General features: G+C 55.3%; 1 protein-coding gene across 2 annotated transcripts in view; it reads left to right on the top strand.

The window, feature by feature from the left end:
- The window catches only part of KIAA0556 (KIAA0556 ortholog), a 184,340-nt gene that overhangs the window by 141,165 nt on the left and 28,625 nt on the right, over positions 1 to 14,550 (top strand). For both annotated transcript variants that reach the window (XM_029946662.1, XM_029946663.1), the window contains one exon: positions 9,954 to 10,812. In XM_029946662.1, the coding sequence (XP_029802522.1) occupies positions 9,954 to 10,812 (859 nt within the window). The remainder of the gene's footprint in view (positions 1 to 9,953; positions 10,813 to 14,550) is intronic.

Here is a 14,550-nt window from a genome sequence, read left to right on the forward strand (position 1 = left end):
GCTTAGCACTTCTCGAATAGTAGTTTTGGCAGCGGCTAAGGATATGGAACAAAGGAAAGGGTAAGGGGAGGTCCCAGAGTTAGGTGGGAACCAGGTCTCATGGGCCCCCCCCCCTGGCTCAGATCTTGTTCCCACAGAGCCCAGGCATCAGCGCCAGGCCACCTGGGGCAAATCCTGGCTCCTCCCCTTCCTTGCTGTGCGACCTTGGGCATGTTGCTCCGCATCCCTGTGCCTCCATTTCTTCGTCCACAAAACGCGGTAATTACTGCTCAGTTAATACGTATAAAGTTCTCGGAATGATTTCTGGGCTTTGTGAGTCCCATACAAGTGTCAGCTGTTAGTGTTGTAACTGAAGCGGTTTTGGGCCGGAGGTGATGTAATCTGAGGAATTTATAAGATCACTCGGGCTGCCATTTGGAGAGCCGGTTAGAGGGAGCCCCCACAGGAGGCTGCTAGCATCACCTAGCTAAGGGTCCGCGTGCCTTGGATGATGGTCCTGGTGCTTAGGAGGTGCACCACGGGGGATGCGCTGCCTCCCAAGATGGTGTTTGCATTTCCAGCAAGGCTTTTGTTTGGGGGAGGAGGGAGAATTTTCAAACAAACGCAGAAGGGACAAGTTCAAAAACAGCCCACGTGTGTACCCCTCACCTGCTCCCCATGATAATGACACCCTCCCTCTGGTTCCATTTACCTCCCACCATGTGGATTGTAGCTCGCATACCGTTTCACCCATCGGTTCTCCCGGGCGCATCTCTAACAGATGAGGGGTTTGTTTTTACATAACCCCAATGTCACCGTCCTACCTGCTGGTAACTGGTTATTATGCGCTAATACCCTCTTCGTGTTCAACTATCCCTAATTGTCTCAAAATTGTCTTTTTTTAATGTTTGTTTATTTTTGAGAGAGAAAGAATGCAGGCAGGGGAGGGGCAGAGAGGATGGGGGTGCGGACAGAGGACTGGAAACAGGCTCCACGCTGACAGCAGTGAGCCCAGTGCAGGGCTCAAACCCACAGACTGCAAGATCATGACCTGAGCCAAAGTCAGATGCTCAGCCAACTGAGACACCCAGTTGCCCCTCCAAATGTTTTTTTAATAGTTGTTTTGTTTGGATCAAGATCTAAACCAAGACCAAACATGGCATTGTCTTCCAAGGTGCAACTGAGGTGTGGCTGAGTCGCGTGACCTGGTGGCTATGCCCTGGGGCAGGGTCCGGGTAACCCTGAGCCTGGGGAGCACCCTAGCAGGGTGGCTGGTGGGTAGATTGACCAGGTCCCTGACCTCAGGTTTGGTCTTGGCCGCTGCCGGGCACCAGCAGGTGCTGAAATCTGGGAGCAGAGTCCACCCTCAGGAGGTTAGGGGCGAGGTAACCTCAAGAGCCTCAGGAGTCCTGGGTCTGACGCAGGCCCCCAGCCAGCAGGGTAAGGAGAGGCGAGCAGAGAATTCAGCCTTCGGAGAGGGAGCCCAACAAGGTTTTCAGGATCCAAGGAGCAGGTCGGGACTCAGGGCCAGACGACCTCCCAGCAGGGATGAGAGCACAGGTGCCGAGACCCCCTGCCCTGTGCTGTGCGGGCTGCAGCAGGAAGAAGCGGTAGCTGGGCTGGACAGATGGCTGAGTAGGGGTGGGCTGCTCACAAGCAGGTGCCGGTCTAGGTAAATCCTGGGCCCCCGTGGGGCTGGGGCTCCCCTTCCCACCTCCTGCCTGCCTTGACCAGCATTGGTTCAGTAGCTGAACCTCCTGATTGAAGATCTCAGTCCCAGGGATAGCATATTAATCAGGATTCTCTTGGTATCAAAGAACAGAAAACCTAATTAGGACAGATGTAAGCACGAGGGCACCTGGGTGACCCGGTTGAGCATCTGCCTCTTGATTTTGGTTCAGGTTGTGATCTCATGATTTGTGAGTTCAATCCCCGCATCAGGCTCCATGCTGACAGTGCAGAGCCTGCTTGGGATTCTCTCTCTCTGCCCCTCTCCTGCTCACATGCTCTTGCACTCTCTCTCTTTCTCTCTCAAAATAAATAAATAAACTTAAAAAAAAATACCAATGTAAGCACAAAAAGGAGTTCATCGGCTCATGTAACAAGAGAGTATAGGGTAGCTGGCTTCAGGCATGGCAGGATCCAGGAGTTCTTGGATGATGTCCAGAATCTCCCTCCCTCCATCATGCGTCTCTGCTTTCCTCTACGTTGGCTTCATCCTCGGTTTCCACGAGCTGGCACCTAATGACGTCAGACTAGTATGTCAGCCTTGCAGAGATTGTCCTCCTGAAATCCTCAGATCTAGGACCCACCGGCCAGGCAGCCTGGGCTGGGGCTCACATTATCCCTCTGAAGGGAGGTTGGGGGAAGATGGATGCATGGTGGAAAATTGAGGTGCGCTCTCCATGAGAAGGGAACATGCAGGAAATGATACCCACACTAGGTCTTTTTACTTTTTCTCCCAGAACACAGGAGTCGTGTTCTGTCCACATATTCACCGGCTCCCAGATCTAAACCCTCCCCAAAGCTTCACTTCTGAACCAAGCTTCCATCCCGGCCCCCACACGCCTGTGGCATTTCTGCCCAGCAGTCCAGGGACCCTCCCAGCTCCGCATCCCTGATCCCAGGCCGGTCGGGTCTCCTGCTCGCTTTTGCTGCCTCCCACTACTGCGTCCTCCTCATCTACCCCTGCCTCTTGCTCCCTAAGTCCTGCTATTTCTGTTCCCAAAACCTGTTTTCTTTGGGACCTGGCTGCTCCTTCAGCCTAAGGACCCCCAAGCAAGATGCATCCCATCTTCCTGTTCCGCTTGCTCAGCCGCTCAGCCCTTAGCCTCGTCAGCAGAGTCTTATCCATTGCCCGCACTGAGAGACAGAGACAGAGCGCAAGTGGGGGAGGGCAGAGAGAGAGAGAGGGAGACACAGAATCCGAAGCAGCCTCTAGGCTCTAAGCTGTCAGCACAGAGCCCGACGCAGGGCTCAAACTCACGAACCGTGAGATCATGCCCTGAGCTGAAGTCAGACGCTTATCCTACTGAGCCATCCAGGCCCCCAGACCATCTTATTATAGACCCTGCCTTTTGAAGACCTCAGGGTCCTCTGTCTTTACACACAAGCCTCCACATGCCTCTAGCTGCCCCAGGCCCATTCTGGCGGTCTCCAGCTGCACCCTTCCGGGCACCAAATCTCATGCTTCCCTAGATGTTCCTCAGTTTGCTGAGGCTCCGATGCCCCCAGCTGGTGCCCCGGGTCAAACGCACCCTGCAGGGGTACCCCATCTGGCCCTCATAGCATCCTACTGCTTGTGGCTCGCTCAACAACATTTGGAACTTGGCTTTCGAGGAACTGGCAACATTGCCTGTGTGAGGTCCGCCAGCTGGACCCAAGTGGGCCCTACATGCAGGCTCTGAACCGGTGGGCATGTGCTCTCCAGGTCACTCAGGCCCCGTGCCCACCCCCCCACCCCCGCCACCACCGCAATGATTCTGCAAACGCTTGGGTTTGGGACCCCTTAATATACAGACCATCATGAACTCCCTAAGATGAACCTCACTCTCTTGTTCTCTTGTTCTGCATCCCGCCCAGGCCAGGCCCTGAAAGTCCCCTCACATGTTGTGTATTAGATTGAATAACACTGTAAGAATTGTATTCTGGGGCCTCAGCCCAGATGTAGGCTGTCCTGACCTAACACAGGGAGAGTGAGTGTCGGCTCCACGCTAGACTGGACGGGGGTCCTCCTGCTGCCAGCCTCTGCCTAGAACAGGGGGAGCAGGGAGTCTCCGGCTGTGCTAGCCCTGGGCGGCAGCCTTGGCAGGTACACACATCCGGGGCAGTAGACCGGATTCAAGACCACAATGGTAGCTCACGTTTCTTGAGCACGTGCTGTGTGCCAGGCAGTAGTCAAAGGGCTTTGCTCAGTTCTTCTAACCAGCAGTCCTATGAGATAGGTATGGTGTGATCAGCTCCATTCTACAGATGGAGCAACCGAGGCACTGATAAGCAGAGCAACTTGCCGGTGGTCACGTGATGGCCATGCAGTCTAGTGCCTATCACACAGTCCTGCCTTCCGGTAGAGACTGTGGTCACCGGACAGCTGTGCCCCATCAAGACGCTGGTCCTGCCCTTCAGCCCTGGCCCCAGGATGCCAGCTGCCTAACTGTTCAAGAGAGGACAGAAATGCATGCTGTTACATTAAAGCTCCCCATTCTTAGATTTTATCGACTAGTTTTGAAATTTTAACTGCTCCGGGAGCCCGCCAGGCACAGATTTAGCTGTAGAGCTGCCAGCAGGTGACCCGATCTGCCAGGTCCCATCCACGTCCGTTGTCCTGAGTGTGTGATGTTGGGAGGGTCGGAGCACTTGGCCCAGAGCCTGGCGTGTGCTTGGTGCTTGTTACACATCACGGTGTCTCACTGACGTCTTCAAGTTCTACATCACAAAAATGGTGTTCATCACCCTTCTCAGGGGCCATGTCAAAGGCCCCTGAGATCTCCTCCCCATAAAACATTCAAGTTCAGGTGCTCCGGGAAGGAGCATGTTCCGTTCCTAGAGCTAGGCCTCAACATAGTGAGGGATTGGGTGATCTCGCATCCAGGCAAGGACGGGCACGCACATGTGGGCAGTCAGCCGCCAAATGTGCAGGGAGCCAGCTTGTAGGTCCAGCTCTGAGAGCCCAGAGGAGGGGAGGAGGGGCAGATGGGGAGGGCCAAGCAGTTCCTGGACGAGTCAGCTTGGTCCTGAGGCCTGCATAGTGACTCCTTAGGCAGCAGCGGCTCAATCCCCAAAGCCCGCCTCCCTGTCCCCGAAAAGCCTGCTGTCAGGGTGAACCCCCTCCCGGGCAGCCCGGAGTCCCTAGGTCATGACCGAGCCTATCGAGTGGGGCCTTTGGGATGGCTCCGACAGGCTGCACGTGAATGAGGCCCAGCCAATGTGCCACCTTCAATTGGGTTCCCCCGGGCAGGGTCTGCTCTCACGGACCCTCCCCGGCATTCAGCACAGAAGCCCCGCCGGTGCTCGCTCCAAAGGTCATTCTGTTGGCTGTTTGTCTTGGGAAAGCGCATCATCAATGCAAATACCCACGGAGCTGGCCGCCGTTCATCTTTGCTGAGCAGTCTGTGCGCTCCTTGGAAGGGACATGTCGCTCAACACCGGGGCCCCCCAGGGACATGGCCTTGCAGAGTCAGGTAAATTAGACTGAATAGTATTAATGCTGATGTGTTAAAAAGGCGTGGCCATCTCATCATGGTTGGTCCTGGGCACCTGTAAAGAAGGAAGACACAGAAGGATGATCAAGTTGGGATGTGGACGAGGAAGGAAGGGTGTGCCCACAAACCACATGCCAACCGTGGGGTTTCATGAAGTGTCCTCTTGAAAACTCATTACAGAGGGGCTGGAGGCAGCGTCAACGAGGGCATAAAGGTAACCCGAGTTAAGCAAGGAAGACAGGAGGAGCACCAAGGAAACAGGTGTACACACATAAACACACACGCACAAACACAGCTCTTAAAGATGGTGGTAAGAGGAATTTCACTGTGGATTTCTTGGAAAGCAGACCAAAGCAGGAAACAGTCAGGACGAAAGGGCTGCTTATTGGAAAGGGAGGAGGCAGGATGGTTCTTTAGAAGCAGGAGAATCTTCTCTGCGTGTCCACGCCCGAAGACAAAGGGCTTGACCGCGGAGGCGCCCAGGAGCGGAAGAGCAGAATCCCCGCACTGCACACGTGCATCTCGCGTCTAGCCCGGCCCCTGAGGCGGCGTGATGGGGACGTCAGCATGTACATAGATACGAGAAAACAGTCTGGAAGGACACGTGTGCACGCACTCCCCACCCGTGCCCACAATGATTGCCCCTGGGGGTGAGGAGGGAGGCAGGGTGGGGACGGGAAGGGAGAGATGGTGTCCCCGAGGACTTACTAAAACTATTGGAGTCAGAGCTCCCTCCCCCCAGTGCAGGGGATTTTGCCCATGGCCAGACTTTCTCTGGGCCTCCCTGACCCCAAGGGAGATGCCAGCCAGAGTGGCTCACCAAGCCTGAGCTGTGTGACCTCAGGGAAGGCTGAGCCTCAGTGCCTTCATCTGCAAGATGGGTCCCAATGTCCGCCGTGCAGATTTGCTTCAAAGCCTGATCTGAGATGGTGCAGCCTTTTATTTTCTTCATCCTTGGAACCCCCCAGAGAAGTGACCCCTGCCTGGTTCCCCACCAGGGAGCCTACTCCGGTGATCCTTGGGCCAAATCCACCCACAGATACTGCCTGTTTGGCCTGCGAAGTGTTGGAAACATTTCAGATTTAAGCAGCATCAGGCCTGAGCCTCCCAGCCCTCCACACCCCCCTCCCCATCATGCCCTGAGGTTCTCCATCAGCACATCTGTGTCCACCCCCCTGGCCCCTGTGGGCATGCGCACCTGCTTTACTCCTTCTGTCCCCTCTCCACCAGACTCCTTGGAGAGAGCTGACGGGGCAACGGGCGGCTAGAGGTCAGGCGGTGCTCCGGGCTGGTGGCAGAATGAACTCGAACACACTGGGAAGGGAAGTGATCTTATGAGACCCGGGGTCCCCACCTCCTGGCCGCACCGCCCCTGAAGGCCTCTCCCCACCACCCCGTCGCCTCTTTCGAGGACGGTTTCTGTCTCACCAGATGTTTGCGTGGTGGTAATTGTGCAGAACTAGTCACTGGAGCTGCCCGCACTGTCCCCCTCGAACCGCTATCTCCTGATTAATTCACAGCATGCACTCGCTCTGTGGCTCCGCTAAGCAGAGCACACATCCATATAACCATGTAAAAGAGTGGTTGGAGCATCGACTTTTCTGGCAGTCGGCAAATAGTAGCCTGCCGTCCTGCAGTTGGGTGATTGAAGCCGGGTTCCTGTGGCGTAATGTGGACCTGATGGGCCTCGTTCTAAATTGCTGCGGAACCTCTAGCGCAGTAGAACGAGAAATGTAGTCAGAGCTTACTCACCCAGCTTCGGGGAGGCGAGGGGCGGGGAACAGGTGGAGACGGACACCCCTGGGGTCTCGGATCCAGTGTCTCAAAAGCAGATCAGAGGCCAAAGTGAGGTGGAAAACGATCTAGCAGTGAAACAACAGGCTGCCATTTGTTTGTCTCCCACCCCCCTGCCCCCCTGTCCCCCCGTCAGATTTGTTCCTGGAACCTCGTCAGGGCGCAGTGCCATCCTGGAGAAAAATACGTGTGCTTGTGCATTTTTAGTTCCAAAGTCGGTGTGGAGTGCCAGCCACGTGTAGCTACCTGCTGGGCCCTCGGACGGGATTGGTGGGGCCTCCGCTGTCTAGGGGCTGAAATTTGAGTGGGGCAGACAGTATGTAAGCTAAAGAGCTGATAAACGAGACCATTTTGGAGACAGGCAGGGAATCAAACAGGACGATGGGAGGGAGAGGGGACCGGATGGGGTGGGGCTCGGGAGGGGGTCAGGAAGATCCCTCTGGTCAGGAAGGAGCCAACCTTGCCGGTGCCGGACGAGACTGTCCACAGGTCCCAAGGTGGCCATGAGGCCCGCGGGACGACAGAGCAGCCATCACACCGGCGTGTTGGGAGTGAAGGGAGGAGGGGGAGCACGGGAGGAGCCGGGGCAGAGGTCCGCAGGGGCCAGATCACATGGGCCTCATTGGTCACTGAAGGGCGCTGCAGGGTATTCTCGGTGTAGTAGAAATTGCTAGGTCGTTTTAAGCAGGAGGTTACCATGACCTGTTCAGTTATGTATTAAAAAAACACAAAAAAACCACTGGCTGCTGTATAGACAATCAAGTGTGTTTGTGTCAGGCCGGAGCACAGTGACCGTGCAGAGGGACTTGTGACGGACTGGATTCGCACAGGAGAGAACAAGAGGAATGAAGGACTCGGAGGGTTGGGCATCCAGTCACGCCATCACGTGGCTTGCTGGAGAGTTCGGGGGTGGAGATTTAAATAATCAGGAGTCCAAAAATAGAAATCATCTAAATAAAATAATCAGGAGTCACCAACGTGAAGATGGTATTTAGGGCCTTGGGCCTGGAGGAGACCCCCTAGTGAGAGGGCACAGGGGAATCCAGAGGCCTGGGATTAAGCCCTGGGGCAGCCAAAGAGGGACAACAGCGAGGCCAAGAGAGAAGCGGGAGGAGCAGCCAGCCGTGGCAGTGACCCTCAGAACTGAACAGACCGATTGTGGGGCATCCCTGCAGCGGACCGCTCCTCCCCAATAAAAAGGAGTAAAACGATGAATTTCCACAACACAGTGAACCTCACTTATGCTGGGTGAAAGAAGTCAGCCCAAGTAGCACATGATTCCCTTCATGTTAAAATTCTAGAAAAATGCAAAGTAATCTGTAGTGACAGAAAGCTGATGACAGGTTGCAGATCGGAAGCCAAAGTGAGGTAGAAAACGATCTAGCGGTGAAACAACAGGCCGCTAGGGGGAGGGGGGTGGGGAGCGGGGAGGGTAGGATTCCTGGGGGTCGGGGGGAGGGGGGAAGCGGGGCACAAGGAAACTCTGGGGGTGATGGACGTGTTCAAGCTGACACACCCTAGTGTGTACATGTGTTATTTATCAAGCCGTATGCTTTCAGCACGCATGGTTTACTGTAGGAAGTACATATTCTCTCATAAAGCTGTTTCTAAATTTTCCTTTAAAATTTATTTTGAGAGAGAGAGAGAGAGCGCAGGAGGGGCAGAGAGGAGAGTCCCACCCAGGCTCTGCGCTGTCAGCACCGAGCTTGATGCCGGGCTCAAACTCCTCAACCACGAGATCACCACCTGAGCTGAGACAGAGTCTGACGCTTAGCCAACTTGGCCACCCAGCACCCCATGAAGCTGTTTTTAAAGAAAGAGTTTTGCTGTAAAGCGGAATGGACAGTCAGGGCAGGAGCAGGAGGAGGTGCGGTTCTATTTTAAGCAGGAACAAAGAAACGTTAAATGTCTGTGTGATGTAGGGCATGAGCGTTGTGAGGAGGAGACGGGGAGGCGAAGCCACCTGTCAGGGTTACCTGTGTGTGTCACGCCGGGGAGCTGGGGATTCCTCCCATCGGCCCGGGCTCCTCCACGTGCCCAGGAATCATCTGGAGAAACTGTCACCAGCATAGCACCACACCACATGCCCCAGGCCCCCCTCCGAGCACAGCTGAGCTGGGACAGGGCACCGCCTCAGTGCTCCCAGATTGCTCTCCCTTTCTGCACGGGCGTTTTCCGTGGCCTCAGCTTGTGTGGTGGGGAGTCAGTGCCCCCAGGGGCAGCCGTCCACAGCGGGGAAGGGGGTCAGTGGACAAACACCCCCGCCTCCCGCTTCGGAGTTGCATTGTGTGGGTTCCTCTGAATGCCCCAGTGGAATGGAACTCCGTTTGCCATTTGCCAACAGCCGGGAGCGGCTAAAAAAAACCACTGGGGGGTTTCCTCCTGCCCTATCTTACTCTCCCAACTCCCTCTTGGGGACAGCTTCCAAATAAGCAACGTGTACTCAACCCTTGCCTCAGGCTCTGCTTTCAGGGCACCTGAAACACAACACCCATAGAACCAGGGGCTGTGCATTTATGTGCACGTCAGGCTTTCCTCACGCAGGGCTCTCAGGAACCATAGAGTAAAGAATAGGCCATGAAAAACATGTGCGGCTTCAGGATGGGGAGTGACTGGGCCAGATTTGCTCTGGTAGAGAATGGAAGTCTGGCAATGTGAACTTGAGGTGGAAGGCTGCGAGAGGCAGGAAGCACGGAGACCAATTAGCAGGCCATTACCAATGTCCCAGCAGGGAGTAATGGCGAGAAGACAGCAATTGGGGCCATCTCTTTGTGAAAGTCCTTTGATTTATAAAGTATGTAACAGTTCACACAGAAATGACACTAGCCTTATTTAACATCCCCGGTGCTGTGGTGTTTTTTTTTTTTAAGGCTCGCGTTTCCAGCATTCCACATTTTTCTTTCTGATCTGCCGCTTCCAAAATGTGATACGTCAGCCTGATGCCACGCAGCTTCATTTTGTTAAATTTTGTGTTTTCAGGATCTTGACATGGGCGCCAAGAACATGAAGCTTTATGTCAATAAAAATCTCATCTTTGACGGCACGTTGGACCGAGGGGGTGGAGAGGGCCCGGCTGACCTGAGCGTCCTTGTTGGCCCGAAGAACGAGAAGGAGGAGGGAATAGAGAGGGCCCCCTGGGGAGACAGCAGAGATGCCCCCAAGATGGTGGGCACAGATCGGGCGTGCTCCCAGCCAGCGGGAGCAGCCGTAGACGGGAAGGTTTCTCTCCAAGAAAAGCCGTTTGGTGAAAAGATGCGTCCTTCCCATTGCATGAGAGACGATTCATCCAAGTTAAACGAAGACTCGAGTTTATTAGCAGCACCAGCCTCGATGGGCGGCGTGCCCTGGGCTCCCCGCCTCCGCCCAGCTGCGGAATCCCCTCCCCTTGACCCAGAGCGCTCTCTGATCCAACAGCTGGAAAACCTCCCGGGCAGAGAAGTCTCCGAGGCACCAGCAAAAACCCCGTCCTGGTTGCAACCTTCCGCCGCAGGGAAAGGCAGGACGCCGGGGGGCAGGAAGCCAAAGCCCCTCTGGCTGAGTCCTGAGAAGCCACTGGACTGGGAAGGCAGGCTTCCTTCCGATGACCTCACTGACTCCAGGGGCGAGGGTCCTCGAGAGACTGAGATCGGGGACAAAGGCCCCCGGCGTGAGCAAGGGCGAGTGAGCAGCTGGAGTGTCATCGCTGGAGAGAGAGCCCAGAAGGTGACCCCCAAAGTCTGTGACGACTTGGGCATCTTTAGCCAGCCCTCCAACAGAGAGCACCCTGCCGGTGGGAGGAGGGGCCCGAGGAAGGACGCCCTCAGCAGCGGTCCCGGTGACAGCCAGCCACCCAGCAGAGGTAAGCCTGACAAGCGGTGACTCAGGTGCCACCGTCCCCGAGCGCAGGCTGCTGACCCCTGTGATCCCAGTTCGCTCCATGGACCTCTCTTCCCTCCCCCAGATGAGGGTGACCCCATCTGCAAAGCAAGGGGGTTCTTTTCAGCCCCCTTGGCCACAAATTCACTGTCTCAGGGGCACAGAGGTGGCAGCAGTGAGAACAGGCACATGAACCCCCCATATATGTGTCACTGCCCTTGAGCTGTGCCCCTTGGCCCTGGTTTGCTTGCAACGTGGCTTTTCCAGTCTAGACGTCGTCATCCGACCTCCAATGGAGACCCTGGGCTCTAGCGACTTCACTTTATTCTTAACTGTGGCATCAGAAAAATAACACGAGTGTCCTGGTCAAGAGCCCTTGACCTTGGCCTGGGTGTCAGAAGCACTGCAGGGAGTGGTGAGGACTATGGCGTTGGAGAGCGCCAGCCCACCGGGCAGGGGCAGCTGCGACTTCGCTCAGAGGGCTTTAGGCATGCGGTGACACAGCCTAGTGCTCCAGTACTCCCCTCTGCTTTGATTTATTTATCTTTTTAGTTTAGTTTTATTAAAAAAGATTTTTCATGTTTATTTTTGAGACAGAGACAGAGAACAGGGGAGGGACACAGAGAGAGAGGGAGACACAGAATCTGAAGCAGGCTCCAGGCCGTGAGCCATCAGCACAGAGCCCCATGCAGGGCTCGAACTCACGAAACCCGAGATCATAACCTGAACCGAAGTCGAGCACTCAACCGACTGAGCCACCCAGGTGCCCCTCCCTTCTCCTTTTATGAAGAGAAATCAGAAATGGACAATATTCTTTTTCAACATTGGCAACTGATTGCTATTATTTTTAAAACACTATGTGGGTCAGAAAAAATCTCTACCGGGAGGACTCACCTGGTTTGTGAGCTTTGCAGTAGATTATACGTGAGCGGTCAGAAAGGAGGGTACCAAAGGCTGGCTTTCTGACTCTGCACCCCGATTCGGCCGCTGGGAAGTAGGGGAGCACAGCAGCTAGGAGTCGGGCCACTGGAATCCAGCCACTGCTGCTTCTAGATCTGGTACCTCTAGGCTAGGACTTACAGAGCCTGGCGTGGCCTCATCTGTAAAATGGGAACAGACCGCCTCCCTGCTTCTCAGTGTTGTGAGGAATGAAGGAGCTGATGGCTTCACACAATAAATGGAGCCTGGCATGTGGAAAGTGCTTCGCAAGCACCCGATCCCAGGTCCTCTGAGCGGAACCCTGCACAGGAGCGTGAGCCCTGGGGTCAGACCACCTGGGCATGTATCCTGGTTCCCCACCACCAACTCATACAATGGGCAAGCTCTGAAACCCCTCTGGGCCTCAGGATCCTCATCTGTAAAATGACACCAGTAACACCCATCCTCGTGGGAGGATAAAATGAGGTCCTACGTGTGCAGCCCCTGGGACGCGAGAGCCCCCGGAAGGTATTAGCTGCTGCCATTAATCATCGCCACCCCCCACCCTGTGATTCTGCTTCCTGGTATATCTGTGTGCAAAGTCAGGGTATTTATTTCCTAGTGAATCAGGTCAGCATCGGCCTAGTGAATCAGGTCGGCATTACTGTCCAGAAGACAGACCCCAGGTGCCTGGGTGGCTGTCAGTTAAGCGTCGGACGCTTGATTTTGGCTCAGGTCATGATCTCACCATTCATGGGATGGAGTCCGTCAGGCTCTGTGCTGTCAGCACAGAGCCTGCCTGGGATTCTCTCTCCTCCTCTCTCTCTGCCCCTCTCCCACTCGCTCTCAAATAAATAAGCTTTAAAAAACCCAAAGGTCTGCATTCAGCCCGTGTCTGCACTCAGAAGTGCACAGTTGGTGGCCTCTTTCAGACTCCCGATGTTACCTAGGGCACCCAGGCAAGTCCCTCGGACTCAGGGTGCTTTTCCATGTGAGTGAGGGACTCCCTTCTTCCAGGCAGTGCTCCCCCCGCCCCCGGCTCCCCAGCCTTACAGACCTCTGCTCCCCACCCCGACCTGGACTGAACCCTGAGCTGGGTGTCAGGACAGCAGACAGACATGGGGGCTGCTCTTTGAGGGCAGGGACTGTGTCTCATCCGGGACCCAGGTGCCTGACACGTGGTGGGTCCTCTGCAGTGAGGGAAGCACAGAGTAAGGCAGGGGCTGCCACAGCTGGATGCGAGGCACGTGTGCGTTAAGCTGCGCTCCCGTCCAGGCACGTTACTCAGATGAGCCTTGTTTTCTCCCCAGCGCCAGCCCCGTTTTACAGATGAAGAAAATGTGAGGTTTAAGTAACTCTCCTCGGGTACACAGCCAGCGAGGGTTAGAGCAGGATTTGAACCCGGCCTCCCTGCCCGAGCGTCCGTACCTCAAACTACCACCTATGGTGCCCCATCTCTGCAGCTCTCCCCTCCCCACCCCCACCCCGGCTGAGGAGGGCCAGACACGGCAGAGCCTTCCTGGTAAACAGACCCGGGCAACCTCTGGGAGCTCCGAGGTGACGGGTGTTATTCTAACTTGTCCACGTTCAGAAGATTTTTCTCTCATTTTAATTTCTTTCCAGACATTTCAGTTGCTTGGCTCAGTGACACATTAAGAACCGAGCCCTTGAGATTTAATGCTTGTTAAGCCAGTCATGCTAAAAAGGAAAGTTGCTTAGAAATTTTAAATGACCCATTACATAGAGCCAAATCCCACAGCCGTGCCCTTCAGGAAAGGCACCGGCCGAGCCCTCCAACGACGCTTGTAGAATGAACGACCGCCTGAGTTCTTCCCTGGGACTTAGTCGTGTTGTCACCGAAAGACAGAGCCTGGAAATCCTTTTGTCCAACAGAGCATCTCATTATAATGTCATCCACATCTCAGAAGGGTTCGCATCAGAAGTCCATTGGCTCTGGGTGGATGAAATCCCATCTGCCCGGTAGGAGCACTGGCCCTCCAGAAAGCCAGCGAGCACACAGGAGACCCCACTCTGATTCCTGGGGGCTGCCGGGCTCTCCCTCTGCCACTTTCCCTCGCTCTTCCTCAGGAGATCAGCTTCCTGGGCTCTGTGCACAGGGCAGGGAACAGCCTCACCGCCAGAGGGCGATAGTTTCCCAGCTCTCGCTTCCCAAAGTCTCAAGGGAGATGCTGATTGGCCGACTTGGGTCAAGTGACCATACTTGTCCAGTCGGCTCTGGCTGGAGGGCTGTTCACCTTAACCGCATATGGTTCTGTTGTGTCTACGTTCCTCTTTACTTCCCATTTTAGTAACAATTAGCATATGCCCCACGGTGATGCCCTTGATTTTCGTAAGCTTGAGTTTAGTACTTCGTAGTCCCTGTTTACCTCCATCCACCAAGAGGTAGTTGTAAATCTTCAATCCTCCGTCACATGCAAGGGAGGGGGTGTGGGGGGGCACCCAGACTCTGTCGACTGCACATGAAAGCAGCAGCAGCTTCCTGGTGTCTGTTCAGGGCTGTGGGGAGGGATGTTGACAAAGACAAAGCACAGATGCCGGCAGCGCCCCAGCTTCCGGGGACTGGTGAGCTGCGCATTCTCCAGACAGAGGGGAACGCGGGCCACCCGCCTGCACGTCCGAGAGGTCCAGGTGAAGGCCTGTACCTCTCTGCATTCAACACCTGGGGCGGACATCTCGAGGCGAATAAATCAGCAAGCAGATGCAGAATGAGAGCAGAACCCTGTGTTTCTTGCCCACGTGGGCCAAGAAACACAGGCTGAGTCCCTGACACATGACGCCTGTT

Source organism: Suricata suricatta, chromosome 8 (genome assembly GCF_006229205.1).
Source record: "Suricata suricatta isolate VVHF042 chromosome 8, meerkat_22Aug2017_6uvM2_HiC, whole genome shotgun sequence".
In the NCBI taxonomy this organism is placed as follows: domain Eukaryota; kingdom Metazoa; phylum Chordata; class Mammalia; order Carnivora; family Herpestidae; genus Suricata; species Suricata suricatta.